The sequence below is a fragment of the Suncus etruscus genome, chromosome X (assembly GCF_024139225.1).
Source record: "Suncus etruscus isolate mSunEtr1 chromosome X, mSunEtr1.pri.cur, whole genome shotgun sequence".
NCBI classification, from domain to species: domain Eukaryota; kingdom Metazoa; phylum Chordata; class Mammalia; order Eulipotyphla; family Soricidae; genus Suncus; species Suncus etruscus.
This window is the reverse complement of record NC_064868.1, coordinates 50,979,642-50,998,110: the sequence shown is the minus strand read 5'-3', so window position 1 is coordinate 50,998,110 and position 18,469 is coordinate 50,979,642. Positions and strand designations below refer to the sequence as shown.

General features: G+C 39.9%; 1 protein-coding gene across 1 annotated transcript in view; it reads right to left on the bottom strand.

Moving 5' to 3' along the window:
* Positions 1-18,469, bottom strand: part of FGD1 (FYVE, RhoGEF and PH domain containing 1) — a 116,946-nt gene that overhangs the window by 8,908 nt on the left and 89,569 nt on the right. The window contains exons 9-12 of the mRNA XM_049767197.1: positions 6,111-6,169; positions 5,827-5,973; positions 4,864-4,956; positions 4,639-4,718 (exon numbers count right to left, since the gene is read on the bottom strand). Coding sequence (XP_049623154.1) covers positions 4,639-4,718; positions 4,864-4,956; positions 5,827-5,973; positions 6,111-6,169 — 379 coding nt within the window. The remainder of the gene's footprint in view (positions 1-4,638; positions 4,719-4,863; positions 4,957-5,826; positions 5,974-6,110; positions 6,170-18,469) is intronic.

The following is an 18,469-nucleotide window of genomic DNA, read 5'->3' as shown; positions in this document are numbered from 1 at the left end:
AGCTGATGTGTGGGGCCTTGTTTCCACCCAGAGGGACCAACATGTAGTGACTGCCCATCCGGGAATGAGAGAGAAGAAATTATGTATACTTTTTATTCCTCTTGGTATCCAAGTAATAAACCTGCCTGCCATCACCTACAGGTTCCAGAAAGATGGAGCGAGAGTTAGATGGAAATTCACCAGCCAGAGAGGTGGCCAGGAAAGGACCGAATTCAAAGAAGGTTGAACAGAAAACAGGTATGAAGCAGGCAGCATTTTTCCAATGCTTTAGCTCTGTGCCCACTCCACCCATCCCCCAAGACAGCAGGCACTGCTCTGGTCACTATTCTGTCCCCCCTCAACAGTCCAAGTTTATCCTTTTATTCCAGCATGACAAAGGGGCATGTCCAAGTTCATCAGTCATTACAGTGAGGGTATCCAAGCTGCATGTCTAAGTCCAACTGCCACAACTGGCACCACATAGTTTTCCAAGCATTGCTTGGGAACTACTTCACCAATAAGAGAAGATATTTTTTCTATACCATATTTAGTTCCATCAGAATGGTGCATGTGAATATCTTGGTTGATACTCTCAAGCACTGACAATACCAAAAAGAGAGGCAAATGGCAGGCTTATATTAGGCTATATTAGAAAGTCATTGCCTAGTTTGTAACTGTTATAAGGAAACATGATGGCACTGGTGAATCTGAAATAATTGATGAACAAAGAACAAGAGGAAAGAAACTGTTGTGAACTTCAAAGGCAGTTAAACAAGCATGGAGGTTGATCAGCTCTAGATTTGACATTTAACGTAAAGATATAGAAAAACCCAAATGAGCTTTCCCAACCAGTTTGCTCTTATTGTATGGACAATCTTTGCTGGCATCACAAACTATGTAGAGGCAAAATAAAAAAACACAAAAATTGAAAAATCTCAATATTTTTTCTAATGATATAATATGTACATCAAATAAGCCTCAATGAACAAAAAAGGGAATATTCAATAAATATTGAATTCTAGTTAGTGATATCCATGCCAAAGATCTTTTAATGTAGCATATGTATGTCTACAATTTAATTTAAAATTTATTAAAATATCATATGAATTGATATAAGGACATATTTATGATAAAGTAAAATAGCATAGTGTTAATATTTTTAGAATCAATAAGGTAGATTTATGGATATCCACCATACAGATCTTTAAACTTCCCTGTATTTCACCATTTCCATAATAAAATATGGAAAAAACTATTGTGTTTTTGATATGTATATTTATGAATACATATATAACAATAACACATATGAATAGATAAAAATCTTGACAGGGATTTTGTCAATACATCAGTATTAGTTAGTACTAGATGGAAATTTAATTTATTTAATTTATTTATTTTTTGGTTTTTGGGCCACACCTGGCGAGAGAGCTCAGGGATTACCCCTGGCTCTGCACTCAGAAATCACTCCTGGCAGGCTTGGGAGACCATATGGGATGCCAGGGATCAAACCTGGGTCCGTCTCGGGTGGCTGAGTGCAAGGCAAATGCCCTGCTGCTGTGCTAATGTGTTATCGCTCTGGCCCCGGAAGTTTTAAATTCTGATTGGATTCTTTTTAAAGATTATTTTGTATTTATATTTTCTAATTTCTTTGCAGTAAAAAATGCTTTTCGCTTTCAAAAGTATATTTGGTGGAGCTGGAGAGATAGCATGGAGGGCCTTCTTGTATGCAGAAGGACGGTGGCTCGAATCCCAGCATCCCATATGGTCCCCTGGGCCTGTCCGGAGCAATTTCTGAGTGGAGAACCAGGAGTAACCCCCTGAGCGCTGCTGGGTGTGACCCCCCCCAAAAAAAAAGTATATTTGGTGATGCATCCTGAAGTATATAAAGACAAGTAACCTATTCATAATTTACTTTAAAATAATTCAGAAAATATGGCAAATATTAATAGTTGTTGATTCCTGTCAGTGGTCCTAAACCTTGGTACAAATATAAAATCACTCCTCAGATTCAGACTATGTCCTAGAGAAACTAAATTACTGTCTAGGGATAGATCCCATATGTGAACATTTTTTTAAAAAAAGCTCCATGCCCTATTCCAATGTACTGCTACATCTCAACTAGTTAAGAACCAGTTGTCTAAGTGGCAGGCATATGGGTTTTGTTATATTTATATTACTCTGGATATATGATATTTTTCATTGATTTTAAGTACATTGAGTAAAGCAAATCTCCCCTCTGCCTATTTAATTCTTTTTTAATTTAATGTATTGTGATTTACCAATTTATTCATAGTTAAATTTTAGACATACAATTTTTAAGCATCAATCTACCAACAGTGTCCACCAATCCACCATCTCCACCAAATGTTCCAAGAATCCATCCCATGCCTCTTCCCACTTCAGCGTGCTATCACAACAGGCACCTTTCTAAGTTTGGTTGTTAAAGTTTGGGTTTCATGATTTCATCTGTTGAGTCTATGGTTTAGTTATTTAGTTCTGTTCCTCCCTAACACTACCAATGCACCTGACTTCCATGTCCCCCATTACAACTATCTTTCTCCCCCTCCACTCAATTTCTTTCCTTCTCCTTACTATACTCTGGGATCAAGAATGTTCTAGACAACCCCCATTGAAAACACTGCACTTCCTCATGCTGTGATTCTAAATACCACATATAAGTAATATCATACTGTATTTTTCTTCTGACTTACTCATGTTACTTTATTAATATATATTCCAATTTTATTCATGTTGCAGTGAACTACATAATTAAATCATTCCTTACATCTATGCTGTATTCCACTACATATATGTACCACATTTTCATGGTCCACTCATCTATTGTTGGACATCTTAGTTGGACATCCAACTCTTAGCTAATGTAGTGAGTGCTGTGATAAATAGTGGGAGAAATCTCATTACATAACTTGAAATGGTACTATAAAGCCATAATGATCAAAACAACATGGCATAAAAATTCTATATGACAAAAGAAATATGGGCTGGGCCAGAGCAATAATACAACAAGTAGATGTTTGCCTTGCATGCAGCCATCCCAAGTTTGATCCCCTGGCATTCAATATGGTCCCCTTAGCATATCAGGACTAATTCCTGAGTGCAGAGCCAGGAGTAACCCCTGAACAATGGATGTGGCCCAACAACCAAAATATTGAGTTAAAACTAAAATACAGCTGAATGGGAAAATATTTTTACTTAACACATCAGATAAAGGTTTGATGTCTAAAATATACAAAGTATTTTCAAAGACCAATCCCCTCAAAACCTACATTTTCTATCAAAAAAGTGGGGAGAGGAAATTAACAGACACCTTTCTGAGGAAGACCAACAGATGGCCAACAGGCACATAAAATGTGCATCATCACTTATCATCAGGGAATTCAAATCAAGATAATGAGATAACAATATTAAACCACTGAGGATGGCACATATCAAAAATATGGGGAACCCTGTCTGTTGGCAAGGATGTGATAAGAAAGAAACATATGCTGAGAAGGGAACACTCATCTACTGCTAGTGAAACTGCTGTCTGGTTCAGCCCATATGTAAAACATTATGGAGGGTTCTCAGTAAACTCAGAATCAAGCTGCCATATGACCCAGCAATTTCTCTTTTGGGTATCTAGCCCCAGGATAGAAAAAATTCATTCAAAAGGATGTATGCAGACCTTAAACTTTTGGTCAAATATTCAGTTATCAAGCAGGCTATGTCGAGGACTGGCTAGATCCCCACATGGTCTTCCCCTGGATACAGTTCTTCCTTCAATTTCCCTCTTACCCTGGCATTTTCTGCTGCAAGTTTCAAGATGCCCTGAGTCTCGTTAGCTTCAAACCCAACTCCCAGCAACAGAACGGTAAACCATAGTGAAAAAAAAGAGTGACTCTTGTAGACAAATGTGTATGGGAAAGTATTGGTGGAGGGAACTGGACTCTGGTGAAGGCATTGGTGTTGAAACATTGTATGCCTGAAACCCAATCATGAATAACTATGTAAGTTCATGGTGAATATAATATATATATATAGCTAATGTCCTCCAGAACATTTTAGTCCATAGCCTCAGCTCTCTCCTACCTCCATGCAGTCCCAGAATAAAAATTCCCACTCATTTATCAGTAGCTAGAAATCTGTCAGAAACAGGTAATCTAATCCTGGATATCCATTGTTTGATCTTGACCTTGATCTTGATATCCTTTTACCAGAGTCCTCAGAAGGCATCATGATCTCCGATTCTAGCTATCTGTTCCTTACTATGAAATCTTGGGCAAGAAAAAACTCTTCTGTGCCTCATTTTCCTTTTTAAAATGGTATTTGTAATAACAGTAATTCCATTATTTACAAATATATTTTAGGACTGTCTCAAATTAGGCAGCATCAAGCCGTAATAATTTATTTTTGTTGGCATTTTTCTTAAATCTCTAAATTTAAATATACTATTTGTATTTTTCTTATTCATGTTCAGATTAATAGTTCATTCTTCCTTTTCCACTAATAAAACCCACCAGAAAAAGCAAGCATTCATCTTTAGTGAAAATTTTCTATTCTTTTTTGGAACCATTATTACCTAGAGAGGTAGGCTATGCCTACAAACCTTCCATGTATCTGAAGAAAGAGAGAGGGATGTAAGGAGGTAGAGACACATACCTGGCCTGGAGCTCCAGGGAGCGCTGCTTTCCTGACACCAGGAAGGTCCGAGGCATATTGAGGTTAGAGCTTTCTTTTAGCTGAATGGAGGGAGAAGGGAGAGTGGTAAGGGCCTACTGAGATCAACAGGGACTTGTCCTCTCAGGGTGAGAGTCAGAATGTCTTTGCTCCTCCCATTGCCATGGTCCCACTTCAGATTCCTCTTTCCCACTTCCAAATGCTCACCTCCATGCCATCTACATCAATGCGTGCCCGCACGCTAAACTTCTGGCCAAGGAGCCGCAGTCTGGGCACACAGTAAAGGAGGCGGTCGTTGAACTAGGAAGAAAAATGTTTGTTGTGAATATATGGAAGAAGTGAGATGGTAGGATCTACCATTTGGGACTTGTGAATATTCTAGGGACTCAGGGGAACACATGAAAATAACAAAGGCCAAATGCTAAAGAAAATAAGGCACTTGATCATGGCTGTAGCCAACCATGGTTTGATACCCTGTACTACATAAGGTTCCTTTAGCATCACCAGGAATGTCTTCTAAGCACAGAGCCAGGAGTAGATCTTGAGTACCACCAGATCCCTTCCCCTCAAATAAAATAAAATAAAACAAAACAAAACACAGAGCCCATATTGGGCACAAATTTTTACCAAAAAATACCTAGGTATAGAAATTACTTCCTAGTTGGGTAATCAATTCTTTCTAAGTTAAATAATCTACAGAGGTTCCCAGAAGTTAAGAGTGCTTGCATGTGGCTAACCCAGATTCAATCCTCAATACTACATGTGGTCCCTCAACCCTCACCAGGAGTGATCCCTGAACACAAGGAATAAGCCCTGAACACTAAACATTTGTGTGGCCCCAAACATTCCCCAAATCCTATATATAAAAAAAAACTACCAGTGTAGAGCCAGAGAGATTACTTTGTATGTGGCCAATCCTAGTTTTATCCCTAGTATTGCAAATGGTCCCTTAAGCACCATTGGAAGTAATCCCTGAGAATGAAGCCAATATGATTCCTGAGCAGCAATGAGTATATCCTAAATTCCCCATCCCATATCAAATGTTTAGTGTAGCAGTGAAAATATAATGAGTTAATAAGGGAATAGCCAGTAGGAGATAGTTTTAAATAATAAGATCAATTTGTGAGTAAGGAAGCAGGTTCTACCCATAAAACCACACACGGCACTTACTAGTATGAGGTATCGGTCTTGAGTGGTCCCATTCTTGGCTGACAGCTTCAGGATATGGCCTTCTTTTATGAGTTCTTTGGTGGGGCTAACAATGTCTTCCTCACCTCCTAGAAGTTCATATACTTTCAGCAGCTTATGCATCCGTTCCTGGCAGAAGACAGTGAGCAAAAGGCAGGGTTTGTGGTGTTAACCTCTTATTAGATGTATACAAGTCTTAAGTTATGCTAACAGATATATCATGAGTAGGTGGTTAAAGAATGCTAGGGGCTAAAAAGGCTACTCACCATTTTGCGGATGGCAGCATTAGAGTGTTCTGCTGCTGTGGCTATTAGCTCCAGAGACTCTGAAGACAGAAAGTGAGAATTCAGATGAGATAGATAAGAGGCTCTTGGGATTTTATTGCTTCCTCAATACCACCTCTGGTTTTGATCATTTACCCCCCTCCAGACTAGAAAGCATAAGCCTCATAAATGATCATAACAGTATCACTTAGAACCAAAAACTGTCTCAAGGTCACAACAACAGAATCAAAACAGACTGAATAACTGGTAGCCAATAATACATAAGCTTAACAAGATTACTATTACAATAAAATAAAAATAAGTTACATGTGGATGTTTGCACAGGGGCAAGCTTTATAGACATGCTCTTTTCTTGAACAAGATGTAAACCAAGCTGTGAAAAATCTTGGCTACACTGGCCATGCAGCGGAAAGTTATCAATCTCAGAGGAAAGGATGGGACAAGCCCCTGCCTAGGCCAATTCCCAAACCCACCAAAGCAACACCTGCTGCATCCATCAGCCAGAATCACCATTTTGTTAATGGCTTTGCCTCACAACCTCTCATGACTCTCTTCAGGACACCAATCTGACCAAATTTCGGGTACACCAGGGCTTTATGGAATGAGTGCAGGTAGCTTCTCTCAGTATCCTCCTTCAAGGAGGCCTGTTAACTGAGAATTTGCCCTTAAAAGCCACAGTATCAGTAATACTGCTTTCCGGACTTCATTTGTTTGGTGCTATTATCCCTATAGAAACACACAAAGTTAATAGAATGGGCAGCTAATAATAAGAGTGTAAAAACCTGGGGCCGGAGAGATAGTACAGCGGCGTTTGCCTTGCAAGCAGCCGATCCAGGACCTAAGGTGGTTGGTTCGAATCCCGGCGTCCCATATGGTCCCCCTGTGCCTGCCAGGAGCTATTTCTGAGCAGATAGCCAGGAGTAACCCCTGAGCACTGCTGGGTGTGACCCAAAACCACAAAAAAACCCAATGATTATATATATCCAATTATTATGTAAAATAGTTTCATGAGCTGAAAAAATAGCTCAAGGAGCTGAGCATATGCTTTGCATGAGAGAGGCCCAGGATCAATCCCTGGTACCACATAATCCCCTGGGCACTGCCAGGAAAAACATCCAAGCTCATATAGAGAAGTAGCTCACAAGCACTGCCAGGTATGGTCCAGAAACAACAACAAACTAAACAAATATACTTTCACTATACTAGTTTTTATATAACAGTGTCAAAACAGAGACAAAAATGTTTAAATATATACATTACTTTCAAGAATTAATATGCATTCATATAGTGGGTACTATAGACAATATTTATAGCCAATGCTTAGGACCTTTCAATATTAAAAATGTTTACAATATTTTAAGGATACATGTAGCACTTAAAGGATACATGTAAAAAAGAAACAAATATGATATACTCAGGCTATTGTAGATAGTGCTGTGATGAATATAGGTGTGAGAAAGGGAATTTTGTATTGCATTTCTATGTTCCTAGGGTATATTCCTAGGAGTGTTGTAGCTGGGTCATATGAGAGCTCAAGGTTTATGTTTTTTTTTAAGGAATATCCATACTGTTTACTATAAGGGCTGGAGTAGATGGCATTCCCACCAGCAGTGAATGAGAGTTCCTTTCTCCCCAGATCCCCCAAATCAGATTGTTGTTCTTTGTGATGTGTGCCAGTCTCTGTGGCATGAAATGGAACCTCATAGTTGTTTTCATTTGCATCTCCCTGATAATTAGTGACGTGGAACAATTTTTCATGTGACTTTTGGCCATTGGTATTTCTTCTTTGAGGAAATATCTGTTCATTTCTTCTCCCCAAATTTTGATGGGGTTAGATGTTTTATACTTGTTGAGTTCTATCAGTAACTTGTATATCTTAGATATTAGCCACTTGTCTGATATTGGGTGACTAGCTTCTCTCATTCTGTGGGTGGCTTTTGTATCCTAGGCACTATTTCCTTTGAGGTGCAGAATCTTCTCAGCTTAATATAATTCCATATGTTTATCTCTTTTTCCACTTGTATGGAGAGTGCTGTATCTGCCTTGAAGATGCCTTTAGTCTCAATGTCATGGAGTATTTTACTTATGTGTTGTTCAATATACATTATAGTTTCAGGTCTAATATCCACATCTTTAATCCATTTGGATTTTACCTTTTTGCATGGTATTAGATGGAGGCCGGAGTTTGCCTTTTTGCAAGCGGTTGACCAGCTGCCAACACCATTTGTTGCAAAGGCTTTCCTTGCTCCATTTTGCATTTCTTGCTCCTTTATCAAAGATTAATTTATTGGGGCCGGAGAGATAGCATGGAGGTAAAGAGTTTGCCGTTCATGCAGAAGGTCACTGGTTTGAATTCCGGCATCCCATATGGTCCCCCGAGCCTTCCAGGAGCAATTTCTGAGCATGGAGCCAGGAGTAACCCCTTAGTACTGCCTGGTGTGACCCCAAAAACATAAAAAAGATTAATGGATAGTATGTCTGAGGCACATTCTCTGACTACTCAAGTATATTCCACTGATCTGAGGGTCTGTCTATTTCAATACCATGCTGTTTTAATGAATATTGCATTGTAATAAAATTTAATGTTGAGAAAAGTGATGCTTCCCATACTCCTTTTCCCAAGGGTTGTTCTAGCTTTTCATGATGTTTACTGTTCCAAATGAATTTCAGGAGTGTTTGATCTGCTTCTTTGAAGAATGTCATGGGTATCTTTAGAGAGATTGCATAAATATGTACAATGCTTTGGGGTATGTTGCCATTTTAATGTTAATCCTGACAGTCCATGAGCAGGGAATGTGTCTCCATTTCCTTGTGTCCTCTTTTATTTCTTGAAGCAGGGTTTTGTAGTTTTCTTTGCATAAGTCCTTCACGTCTTTAGTTGACTCCAAGATATTTGAGTTTGTGTAGCACTAATGTGAATGGGATGGATTTTTTGGGTGGATTTTTTTTTTATTAATGTCCATTTCTTCTCTATCATTATTGGTATATAAGAAGGCCATTGATTTTTACGCGTTGATTTTGTAGCCTGCCACTTTGCTATATGAATTGTTTCTAGAAGCTTTTTGGTACAGTCTTTAGGGTTTTCTAAATATAGTATCATGTCATTTGCGAACAGTGACGGCTTGACTTCTTCCTTTCCTATCTGGATTTCTTTGATATCTTATTCTTGCTTATTGTTATGACAAGAACTTCCAGTACTATGCTGAATAGTACTATGCTGAGTGGTGAGAGAGGGCAGCCTCGACTTGTACCAAATTTTAGAGGAAAGGTTTTTAGTTTATCATCATTAAGAATATTACTTGCCACTGGCTTGTGATAGTTGGCCTTGACTATATTGAGAAAAAATTTTCCATACTCAGCTTGATGATTTCTTATCAAGAATGGATGTTGAATCTTACTGAATGCTTTCTCTGCATCTATTGATATGATCATATGGTTTTTTTGTAGTTCACTTCTAATTTTAGTGCCATGTGATCTGAGAAAGTAGTCTGTACAATTTCTATCCACTTGATTTTATGGATATATGTTTTATGGGCCAGCATGTGGTCTATCCTGGAGAATGACCCATGTACTTTGGAGAAGAATGTGTATCCAGTTTTCTGGGGATGGAGTGCCCTATATATGTCTACTAGTCCACTTTCTTCCATTTCTCTTTTCAGAGTTAGTTATTCTTGTAGGATTTCAGCCTGTTTGACTTATTAAGGGGTGACAGGGCAATATTGAGGTCTGCCACTAATATTGTGTTGCTATTGATGTCTTCTTTCAGATTTGTCAAGAATTGTAATAAATATTTTGCTGGTCTCTCATTGGGTGTGTATGTGTTTAGGAAAGTGATTTCTTCCTGCTGCATATATATCCTGTGATTAGTAAGAAATGACCACCTCTGTCTCTTATAACATTTCTAACATTTCTGAGTTTAATGTTTGTGTAATCTGATATTAAAATGGCCACTCCAGCATTTTAAGGGAATTGTTTGCTTGGATGATTTTCCTCTAGCCTTTGGTTTTGAGTCTATGTTTGTTCTGACTATTTAGATCTGTTCCTTGTAGGCAGCAGAATGTTGGCTTCGGCTTTTTGATCCATGTTGCCACTCTGTATCTCTTAACAGGTGCATTTAGTCCATTGACATTGAGAGAGACAATTGTCATGGGATTTACTGACATATTTGTGTAGAAGTTTGGTGTGTCTCTTTGTCTTGTTTTAAAGCAGACCTTTCAGTTTTTCTTTTAAGGCTGGTTTTGAGTCTGTAAAGGTCTGAGCTGTTGTTTGTCTGTGAAGCTATGTATACTTCCTTGAACCTGAAAGTGAGTCTGGCTGGGTGCAGTATTCTAGGCGAAGCATTCATTTCATTGAGTTTTGCCACTATATCCCACCACTGCCTTCTGGCTTTGAGGGTTTCTTGTGACAGGTCTGTTGTAATTCTTAAGGATGCTCCTTTGAATGTAATTCCCTTTTGATCTTTCTGCTTTCAGTATTCTATCCCTATCTATGGGATTCGTCATTGTGACTAGGATGTGTCTTGGAGTGCTTTTCTTCAGGTCTCTTTTAGCTGATATTCTTCAGGCATGCAGGATTTGGTTGTATGCTGACTTTAGCTCTGGGAGTCTCTGTAATGATGTCCTTGACTATTAATTCTTCCTGGGTCACTGGGACTCCAATGATTATTATGTTGTTTCTGTTGAACTTGTCAAGGACTTCTATTTTCATCTATTCATATTCTTTGAGTATTTTTCCATTGTCTGATCATTTGCTTTAAGGTTCTTTTACAGTCTCTTCTGCTGTATGGAGTTGCTCTGTATCTCATCTTCTAGCTTGCTGATTCTGTCCTCATCTGCTGTTACTCTGTTGGAGAGGCTTTCCATTGGTTTTTAAATTTCATCTACTGAGTTTTTCAGTCCTTTTATTTCAGTTTGGAGTTTTCTAATTTCTATCTTTGTGTTCTTTTTCGCTTGTTCTATGCTTTCTTTGAGTTCTATGAGCATCCTCCATATTTCTACTCTAAACTCCTTATCTTAGAAGCTAACTATGTGGTTGGTACTTTTCGGGTCATCAGAGCTGCCATCTTGATTCTCTATATATGCTTTTATCCTGCATTGTTTCCCCATTGACATGCTTGTAGTGTGGCTTTTACTGCGTGCTGTGGTGGGGTTCATGGGCTAGGAGATGCACATGGCCACAAAGTGGAGAGGCTCCACTCCTCCCTGCCTTGTCGTTTCCTGCTTAGCTCTGCTTACACAGCTTCAGCAAGTACTTTGGGTGGGGGTGGTCTCAGCACCCGTATCAATGATCAGCTACAGACACTTGGTATACAGAAACTTCTTCAAAGAAATATAAATGACCAGAAAGCACATGATAAAATGTTCTTTATCTCTAATTATCAGGGAAATGCAAATCAACATAACAATGAGATATCATTTCACACCACAGAGACTGTCACATATCAAAAGATGAACAAAAACAGTGTTGGCGCAGATGAGTGCAGAAAGAGACTCTTATTCACTGATGCTGAGAATGTAGACTAGTCTAACCTTTCTGAAAAACCGAATGCTCCCCAAAATACTGGAAATTTAGCTTCCATATAAGCCAGCAATATGGCTCCTAGGAATATTCTCTAAGAGCCCAAAAATACAATGCAGAAAAACCCTCTGCACGCCTATATTTATTGCAGTTTATTCATAATAGACATAATCTGAAAACAGCCCAAGTACCCAAGTGCCCCACATTTTATATGTGTTTACCATGTAGCTACATATCTGCATCTGTATTTCTAATAGATAAGGAGATCCCTAGGATACATTCTACCATCCTTTCCAGGGATTTTAAATTAAAATATTATGTAAATTATAGCCTTCAATTCTCAAAGAAGCTTTATAAGCTAGTACACCTGAGTTCTGCTATATGCATTGGGGAAAACTGAGACTTAAAGAGATTTAGTTTATCTACCTGGAAAGCAGTAGAACTGACTTTAGAGTAAAGCCTTCTCTCCAAGCTGCTCTTTCTCCTACAAATTATATTAATCCTAACCTAGGGCAGGGGGCATGCTGGGTAATAGAGGTAGAAGAGAAAGAAATAGGAAGAAAGTTCTGGAAAGCTATGAGTAGGGAAATTTACACCTGAGTATGCTGTTGAGCTGAGATTAGTTTTGCTAGGTAATGGACCAGAGTGATACAGTACATCAGTATTATACAGTATTGCCTTGCACACAGCTGTCCCGAGTTTGATTCATGGCATCTTCTATGGTCTCCTGAGCACTGCCAAGAATAATTCCTGAGTGTAGAGCCAGGAGTAACCCCTGAGTACTTCTGGGTGTGACCCAAAACAATAAAAAATAGAAGTTTTACTAGCTAAAAGGGACTACCTAGAGATGTCCTATATGGGGTATAAATTGGCATTTTCAGGAGTCCAGTGAGTGAAGGCCCTACCCTGGGTTGCCATTCCAGACTTTCACTTAAGCAGGTTAGGCTAGGGAGTGTAGTTTGTGAAATTTGGTATTTTTGGCTTCATCTAGAAGCTTTGGAGGTACTGGTTTGGGATTGGAAGTATGAAATCTTGATTCAACAATCAATTTTAGTTTCAAGGCAGGCATTCAGGCTAGGAGCTAGTTAGTCAGTCTGATGCTCCATAACTTAGTTTAGAAGTAAAGAGTGAAGAGTTTGTCTGAAAAACCCAAGATATGATTTATTGGCACTCAGATCTAGAGGTAATTTCTAAGATTCTGCTGGAAGATTTTTTTCTAAGAGGTTTAAAAAATAGGAAGGTCAGCTTAAGGTGTTGCACTGGAGAGGTTGAGCTCTGGATAAGTTTCATTAAAAGATTCTTATTCTAAGGATCTAAGAATCAGAATGACTAGTCCTTTATGGAAGTTTCATCTGTGAGGAGTTCAGTCAGCTAAGCTTAAGAGATTCATTTCTATAAATGCAGACAGGGATAGAAGTGATTAAAAAACTCAAGTTTAGTAAACTCATTTGGGGCGGTCTTTATTTTATATATTTTGTTTTAATTTTTATGCCACACACATTTTGGCATTGGTCATGGCATACTCCTGGCTCTGCACTCAGATCACTCCTAGAAGGCTAAAAGGAGGATCAAGTAGGATATGGGATGTCAGGAATTGAAATCAAGTTGGCCAATGCAGGGCAAACATCCTACCTATCACTTCAGCCCTCTGGGGTTGATTTTAGTGGCATTCATTATGAAAGATATAAGCCAGAAAATTTAGTAATAAAAAGAGCTAACTTTTATCAATCATTTATTATGTGCTAGGCAGCAGATTAAAGGCTTTATCTTCATTATCTCATATGATGTAGGTGTCACTATAATTCCTATTTTATACAACAAAAAATTAAAACCAATAGGCTAAGCAACTTTCCCAGGGCACATAAGACACTCTAGAAACACACTTTTGGGGATCTAGTTGAGGGAGCTCATTTGGGGAATTTTAGTTTGGGACTGTCATGCTAGGGAGGAGATATGGACGTGAGACTGCAGAACCCAGTCCTGGAAACTGAGAGTGAATATGAGATTCTAGGGAGTTCCTAAATGGGTAAGACACTACAGACTTATTTTGGGTACTCCAGTTGGAGGACATAAAATTTAGACAATCAGTGTGGCAGTGAGATGTTCTTCTCAGATTCTAGTATGAGCTGAGTCTTCAATCTGCTGAACCCAATTTAGGCATCTGAAATGTGAATTCACATCTGGGAAGCAGAGGAGGGAAACTTCAGTTTGTGGGATTCTGCCTGCAAGTTGAGGCTGGGAAGATAAGTCTGATCATACGTAGTAGTGCTTGATGGCTACCACTGTTTTAATGCTTAGGGACTGCTTTGGGGGAAAAATCAAGGGGCCATCCTCCTCCCCAGGGAGGTAAAGAGAAAAACTGCATACACAGCATGTGTGCTGGTCTCCGTACTCTCAGTTATTTAGAGGCCCTCACAGAAATGTGCTCTCCCCTCCATGAGGGAGAGTCTGGTGTGGGTATCTACTCCCCCAACTTTCTGTTTATCCCACCTGGACGGTCAGAGTCACACATACCTGGGAGGGGTCTGTGGTTTGGAATAAAAAATATAAAAGATGTTGCCTGGGAGGAAGGTGAGAGGCAAGGAAGCATGTGGGCTACTGAAAGGGAGACAGAGGCAGAGAGCCAGTCAAGAGCAGCAGAGAAGCTGCTTGGAAAATGCTTAGCATAAAATCCATGTGAGGAAAAGCAGATGGCTGTTAGGGCCTTGGATTAAAGCAAGCTGACTCCAAAGAAACTCCAACTGACTGCTGTAAAATTATTTTGCTGCTACTGCCCTTCTCCAGACCTGACGACTAAGGGGTGAAGATGCCATGCAGAGAAAGTCCTCATTCCAACTCTAGGACTATAGACTTTATATATTTAAAACAACTGGTGCCTGAACAACTGATGCCTGAACACGGGCAGACTCAGGGCAGACTCAAGATCTGAGAACCCAAGAAGAACTCAGTGATGGTGAATGCCTATTATGCCTTGACTCTTAAGTGGGTAATCTTCAGCTGTAATGAGAATGTTGGAGTATGTAGCACCTAATCTGAACATGGCAGAGACCCCTTTACAATGGGAGAGAGGGCAGTGAAGGGGAGAGAGCTGAAAAATTGAAGCACCCCCCATAGGCTTAAGCCCCCAACCTTATTTCTACCGAAGTTGCCTTTTCTGAGGACCATGGCCTCCCAATTCGCAGAAACTTATAGTCACCGATTGGAAAAAAGCCAGAAAGAAAGCTCCTTTGAAAAGGGATCAGAAGCAGGCAGATGGCCAGCAGCCCCCAACCTGAATTCAGGCCCAAATGCACGGCAGCAGCAGCAGCAGAGAGCTGTGCACCCTAAAATGACCAGTTCCTTGATAAGCTGCAGCAGGAGCCCTCCTGCAGGCAGGCAGATGAGGTCAGCTCCAGCCAAGCTGCCATGTCCCAGGGTTCTGCGGAGCTGAAGCCACGTGGCCTATATCCTGGGGAGTTACCCCCAGCTCACCAGAATCTGGCCATCATAATTATGAAGATATAGAAGATGGAGAAGATGAAGAACACAAGCCCAGCGAAGCCCCACAGAGAAGTTGATTTTCAAAACCTCCTGCATCTTAACTTTGGTTCAAGTTAATTTCTTGACCCTATTTGCATCAGTCATTTTCTTGCTGGTTAAAATGTATTTTATCTGTATGGATCTTACTGTTTTGTTCTAAGCCCCACTGCAAACAGAAAATATTGTATCTAACTTCAGTGGTTTAATATATTCGTTTGCACAATTCTGGGGAAATGAATGTTAGAGGGTTTTTTTTGGGGGGGGGATCACACCCGGCAGCACTCAGGGGTTACTCCTGGCTCTATATTCAGAAATCGGTCCTGACAGGCTCGGGAGACCATATGCAGGGGTCTCAAACTCAATTTACCTGGGGGCCGCAGGAGGCAAAGTCGAGATGAGGCAGGGCCGCATAAGGGATTTCACCAAAAAATGTCCTCAAACGTCATTATTAATAGTTTTAATTATTTCTTCTGAACATGAATAGAACATCGAGTGAAGATCATGAACAGTTCTGAACATGGCATCTTTTGCCTATTCCTTGCTGCCAGAGACTTGACAGTGCTTCTTCTCACAAATCTGAACCACATTTGGCTTTAGAGAGGAAGCAGTTGAGACCCTCAGTATGGCTTGAAGATGATCATCATTAAGTCTAGACCTGTACTTTGACTTATTGAAGTTCAATGGGAGAATAACTTTTCACACAAATATGTGCTCCCAAAAAGGCACATGATGTGCTTGAACATTCGGGAAAGCTCAGGGAAGCTGGGGGGTGGGGGGAATTCTCTCAAAAACTGCCCATGCATGTCTGCTTTTCCACTAATCTCCCTGAACTTGGCTTTGAGATCAGAGTTGCACTGCAGGTCAATGAGCTCCATTTGAAGCACAGGAGGGGCATCTTGCACATCAAAGGAAAAGGGATCCACAAAAATTTGGAAAGTGGCTCTGTGCTTTTTGAAGTCTGCAAATCTGTGATCCAATTCCTTCTCTAGCTTAAAAATAGCATCAACATATTTCTCACCACTGAATGGTATGCCTGCATCCACAAGTTCCTTGCATGCTGGGATTTCCATAACACAAGTTTTGTGGAGAATGCTCTCACGTTGTCATAGGCAGCACTGATAAGCTGCCCCGGGCCTTGTAACATCTTGTTTAGTACATTCAGCTTATGTGTGATGTCAACAAGAAAAGCTAAGTCCATGAGCCATTTGTGATCACTCAACTCAGAAACAGCATTCCCATCCTTCTCCATGAAGGCTTTCACTTCTCTCAACTCAAAAAATCTTTTCAGGGCATTTCCCCTGCTGAGCCAACATACCTCAGTGAAACAGAGCACATCTCCATATTCTGACTCCATTTCCTCTAAAAAAGCACAGAACCTCCTGTGCTTTAAGCCCCTGGGTCTGATTTGGTTGATGAATTTCACAACAACAGACATCACATTGTCACACAGCAGGCATTTACTGCAAAGGGCCTGCTGATGGATAATGCAGTGAAGAGCAATGGCCTTCTCTACACCCTCCTCTTCAAGTTTTTATGAATAAGTGCCACCAGTCCATTTTTCCTCCCTGTCATCTTTGGCGCTCCATCGGTTATTCTTCCAACAAACCTCTTCCATGTCAAACCTGCATTCTCAATGACATCACACAGATACCGAACTATCTCATTAGCGGTGGTCTGGGCATGCCTTGGAATTATTGTGAGCAGCATCTCTGTCTATTCAAAATTGCAGTCAACACCATGGACATAAATTGTGAGCTGTGCAGTGTCTGTTATATCTGTGCCCTCGTCAAGAGCAACTGAGTATGCATCAAAATATTTGGCTATCTTACACAGTTGATGATAAATGTCACTTGACATGTCAGAAATGTGCTCTGCCACAGTGTTGTCAGAAAGGCTGATTTTGCTAAACTGACCTTTCTTTTCCAGACAGATAATACTTGCAGCCTGTAACATGCATTTTTTTTAAACAAACTCTCCTTCTGTGAATGGTTTCCCTGCCTTAGCAATTATCTCACTAACCATGTAATTAGCTTTGACTGATGCAACATTCTCTTTGGTTGCTTTTTTGAAGAAATCTTGTTGCCTCATTAGACATGCTTTAAGACTGGCAACCTGCTTGGCTCGCTCATTTCCTTGATATTCTGCACATTCCTCAGCATGTTTAGTTGAATAATGGCGTTTCAAGTTGTATTCCTTGTGCACTGCAACTTTCTCTGAGCAAATAAGACATGTGGGGATGCCCCTGTGTTCAACAAAGAAATACTGCGTCTCCCACTTTCTTTTCCTAAAATTGTCTGTGCTCGTCATCAATCTTTCTCTTCACTGCAGGCTTTGATGAAGTCATGATGAAGGTATGACAAAATCTAATTCTGTAATAAACTTCTCTCCCTTAAGCCTCCAATAATGCAAGGGACAGCAGGCAGGAGCAGTGGAAATGATGTCTGTGCTAGGTGCAAAGTATTCGCGATTATTTGCTTATTGAATATTAGCAATAAAAAATTGCATTAAACATTTGCATACCCCGAACAAAACTGCTCGGGGTATGCAAATATTTAATGCGATTTTTTCTTACTAATGCAATTTTTATTGTGATTATTCGGTAAGCGAATAATCGCAAATACTGCGATATTTGAAGGCTGGCACGGGCCACAAAATGTTGTACAGAGGGCCGCAAACAGCCCGCGGGCCGCGAGTTTGAGACCCCTGCTATATGGGATGCTGGGATTCAAAGCACCGTCCTTCTGCATGCAAGGCAAACATCCTACCTCCATGCTATCTCTCCGGCCCCGCACATGTTAGAGTTTTGAAGGTTCTCAGCTATCCTCGTAAACGTTTCCCAATTGCTATGATGTTTTATTTTGTAATTTATATAACAGTCTATTTTCAAACTTTTTTATCTGCCAAAATGTTCTGTGATTTTGTTTAGAGAATTTTATAGAAAGAAACTTGGAAGTTCTAGACTTATTAATAGTGCTTGGTGTAATAGTGCTAAGAATTTTAAACTATAAGTGTATCTGCAGAGAATTCCCAATGTTTATACTCAGTGAGGTCTAGGACAAATTTGTGATATGTATAAGGAATGGAAAGGACTGATTTGAGAATAATTGTATACAATTTAAACTTTGAGACTTTAAGTTCTGATATGGAGTTCTTGCCTTGGGTGGAGATTTGTAACTTCTCATTTTTTGTTTTGTTTTTGAATACAAAAAAGGTGGAGAATGTGGGTACCCTCTCTCCCAACTTTCTTTTTATCCCACCTGGATGGTCAGAGCCACCCACACCTGGGAAGGGTCTGTGGTTTGGAA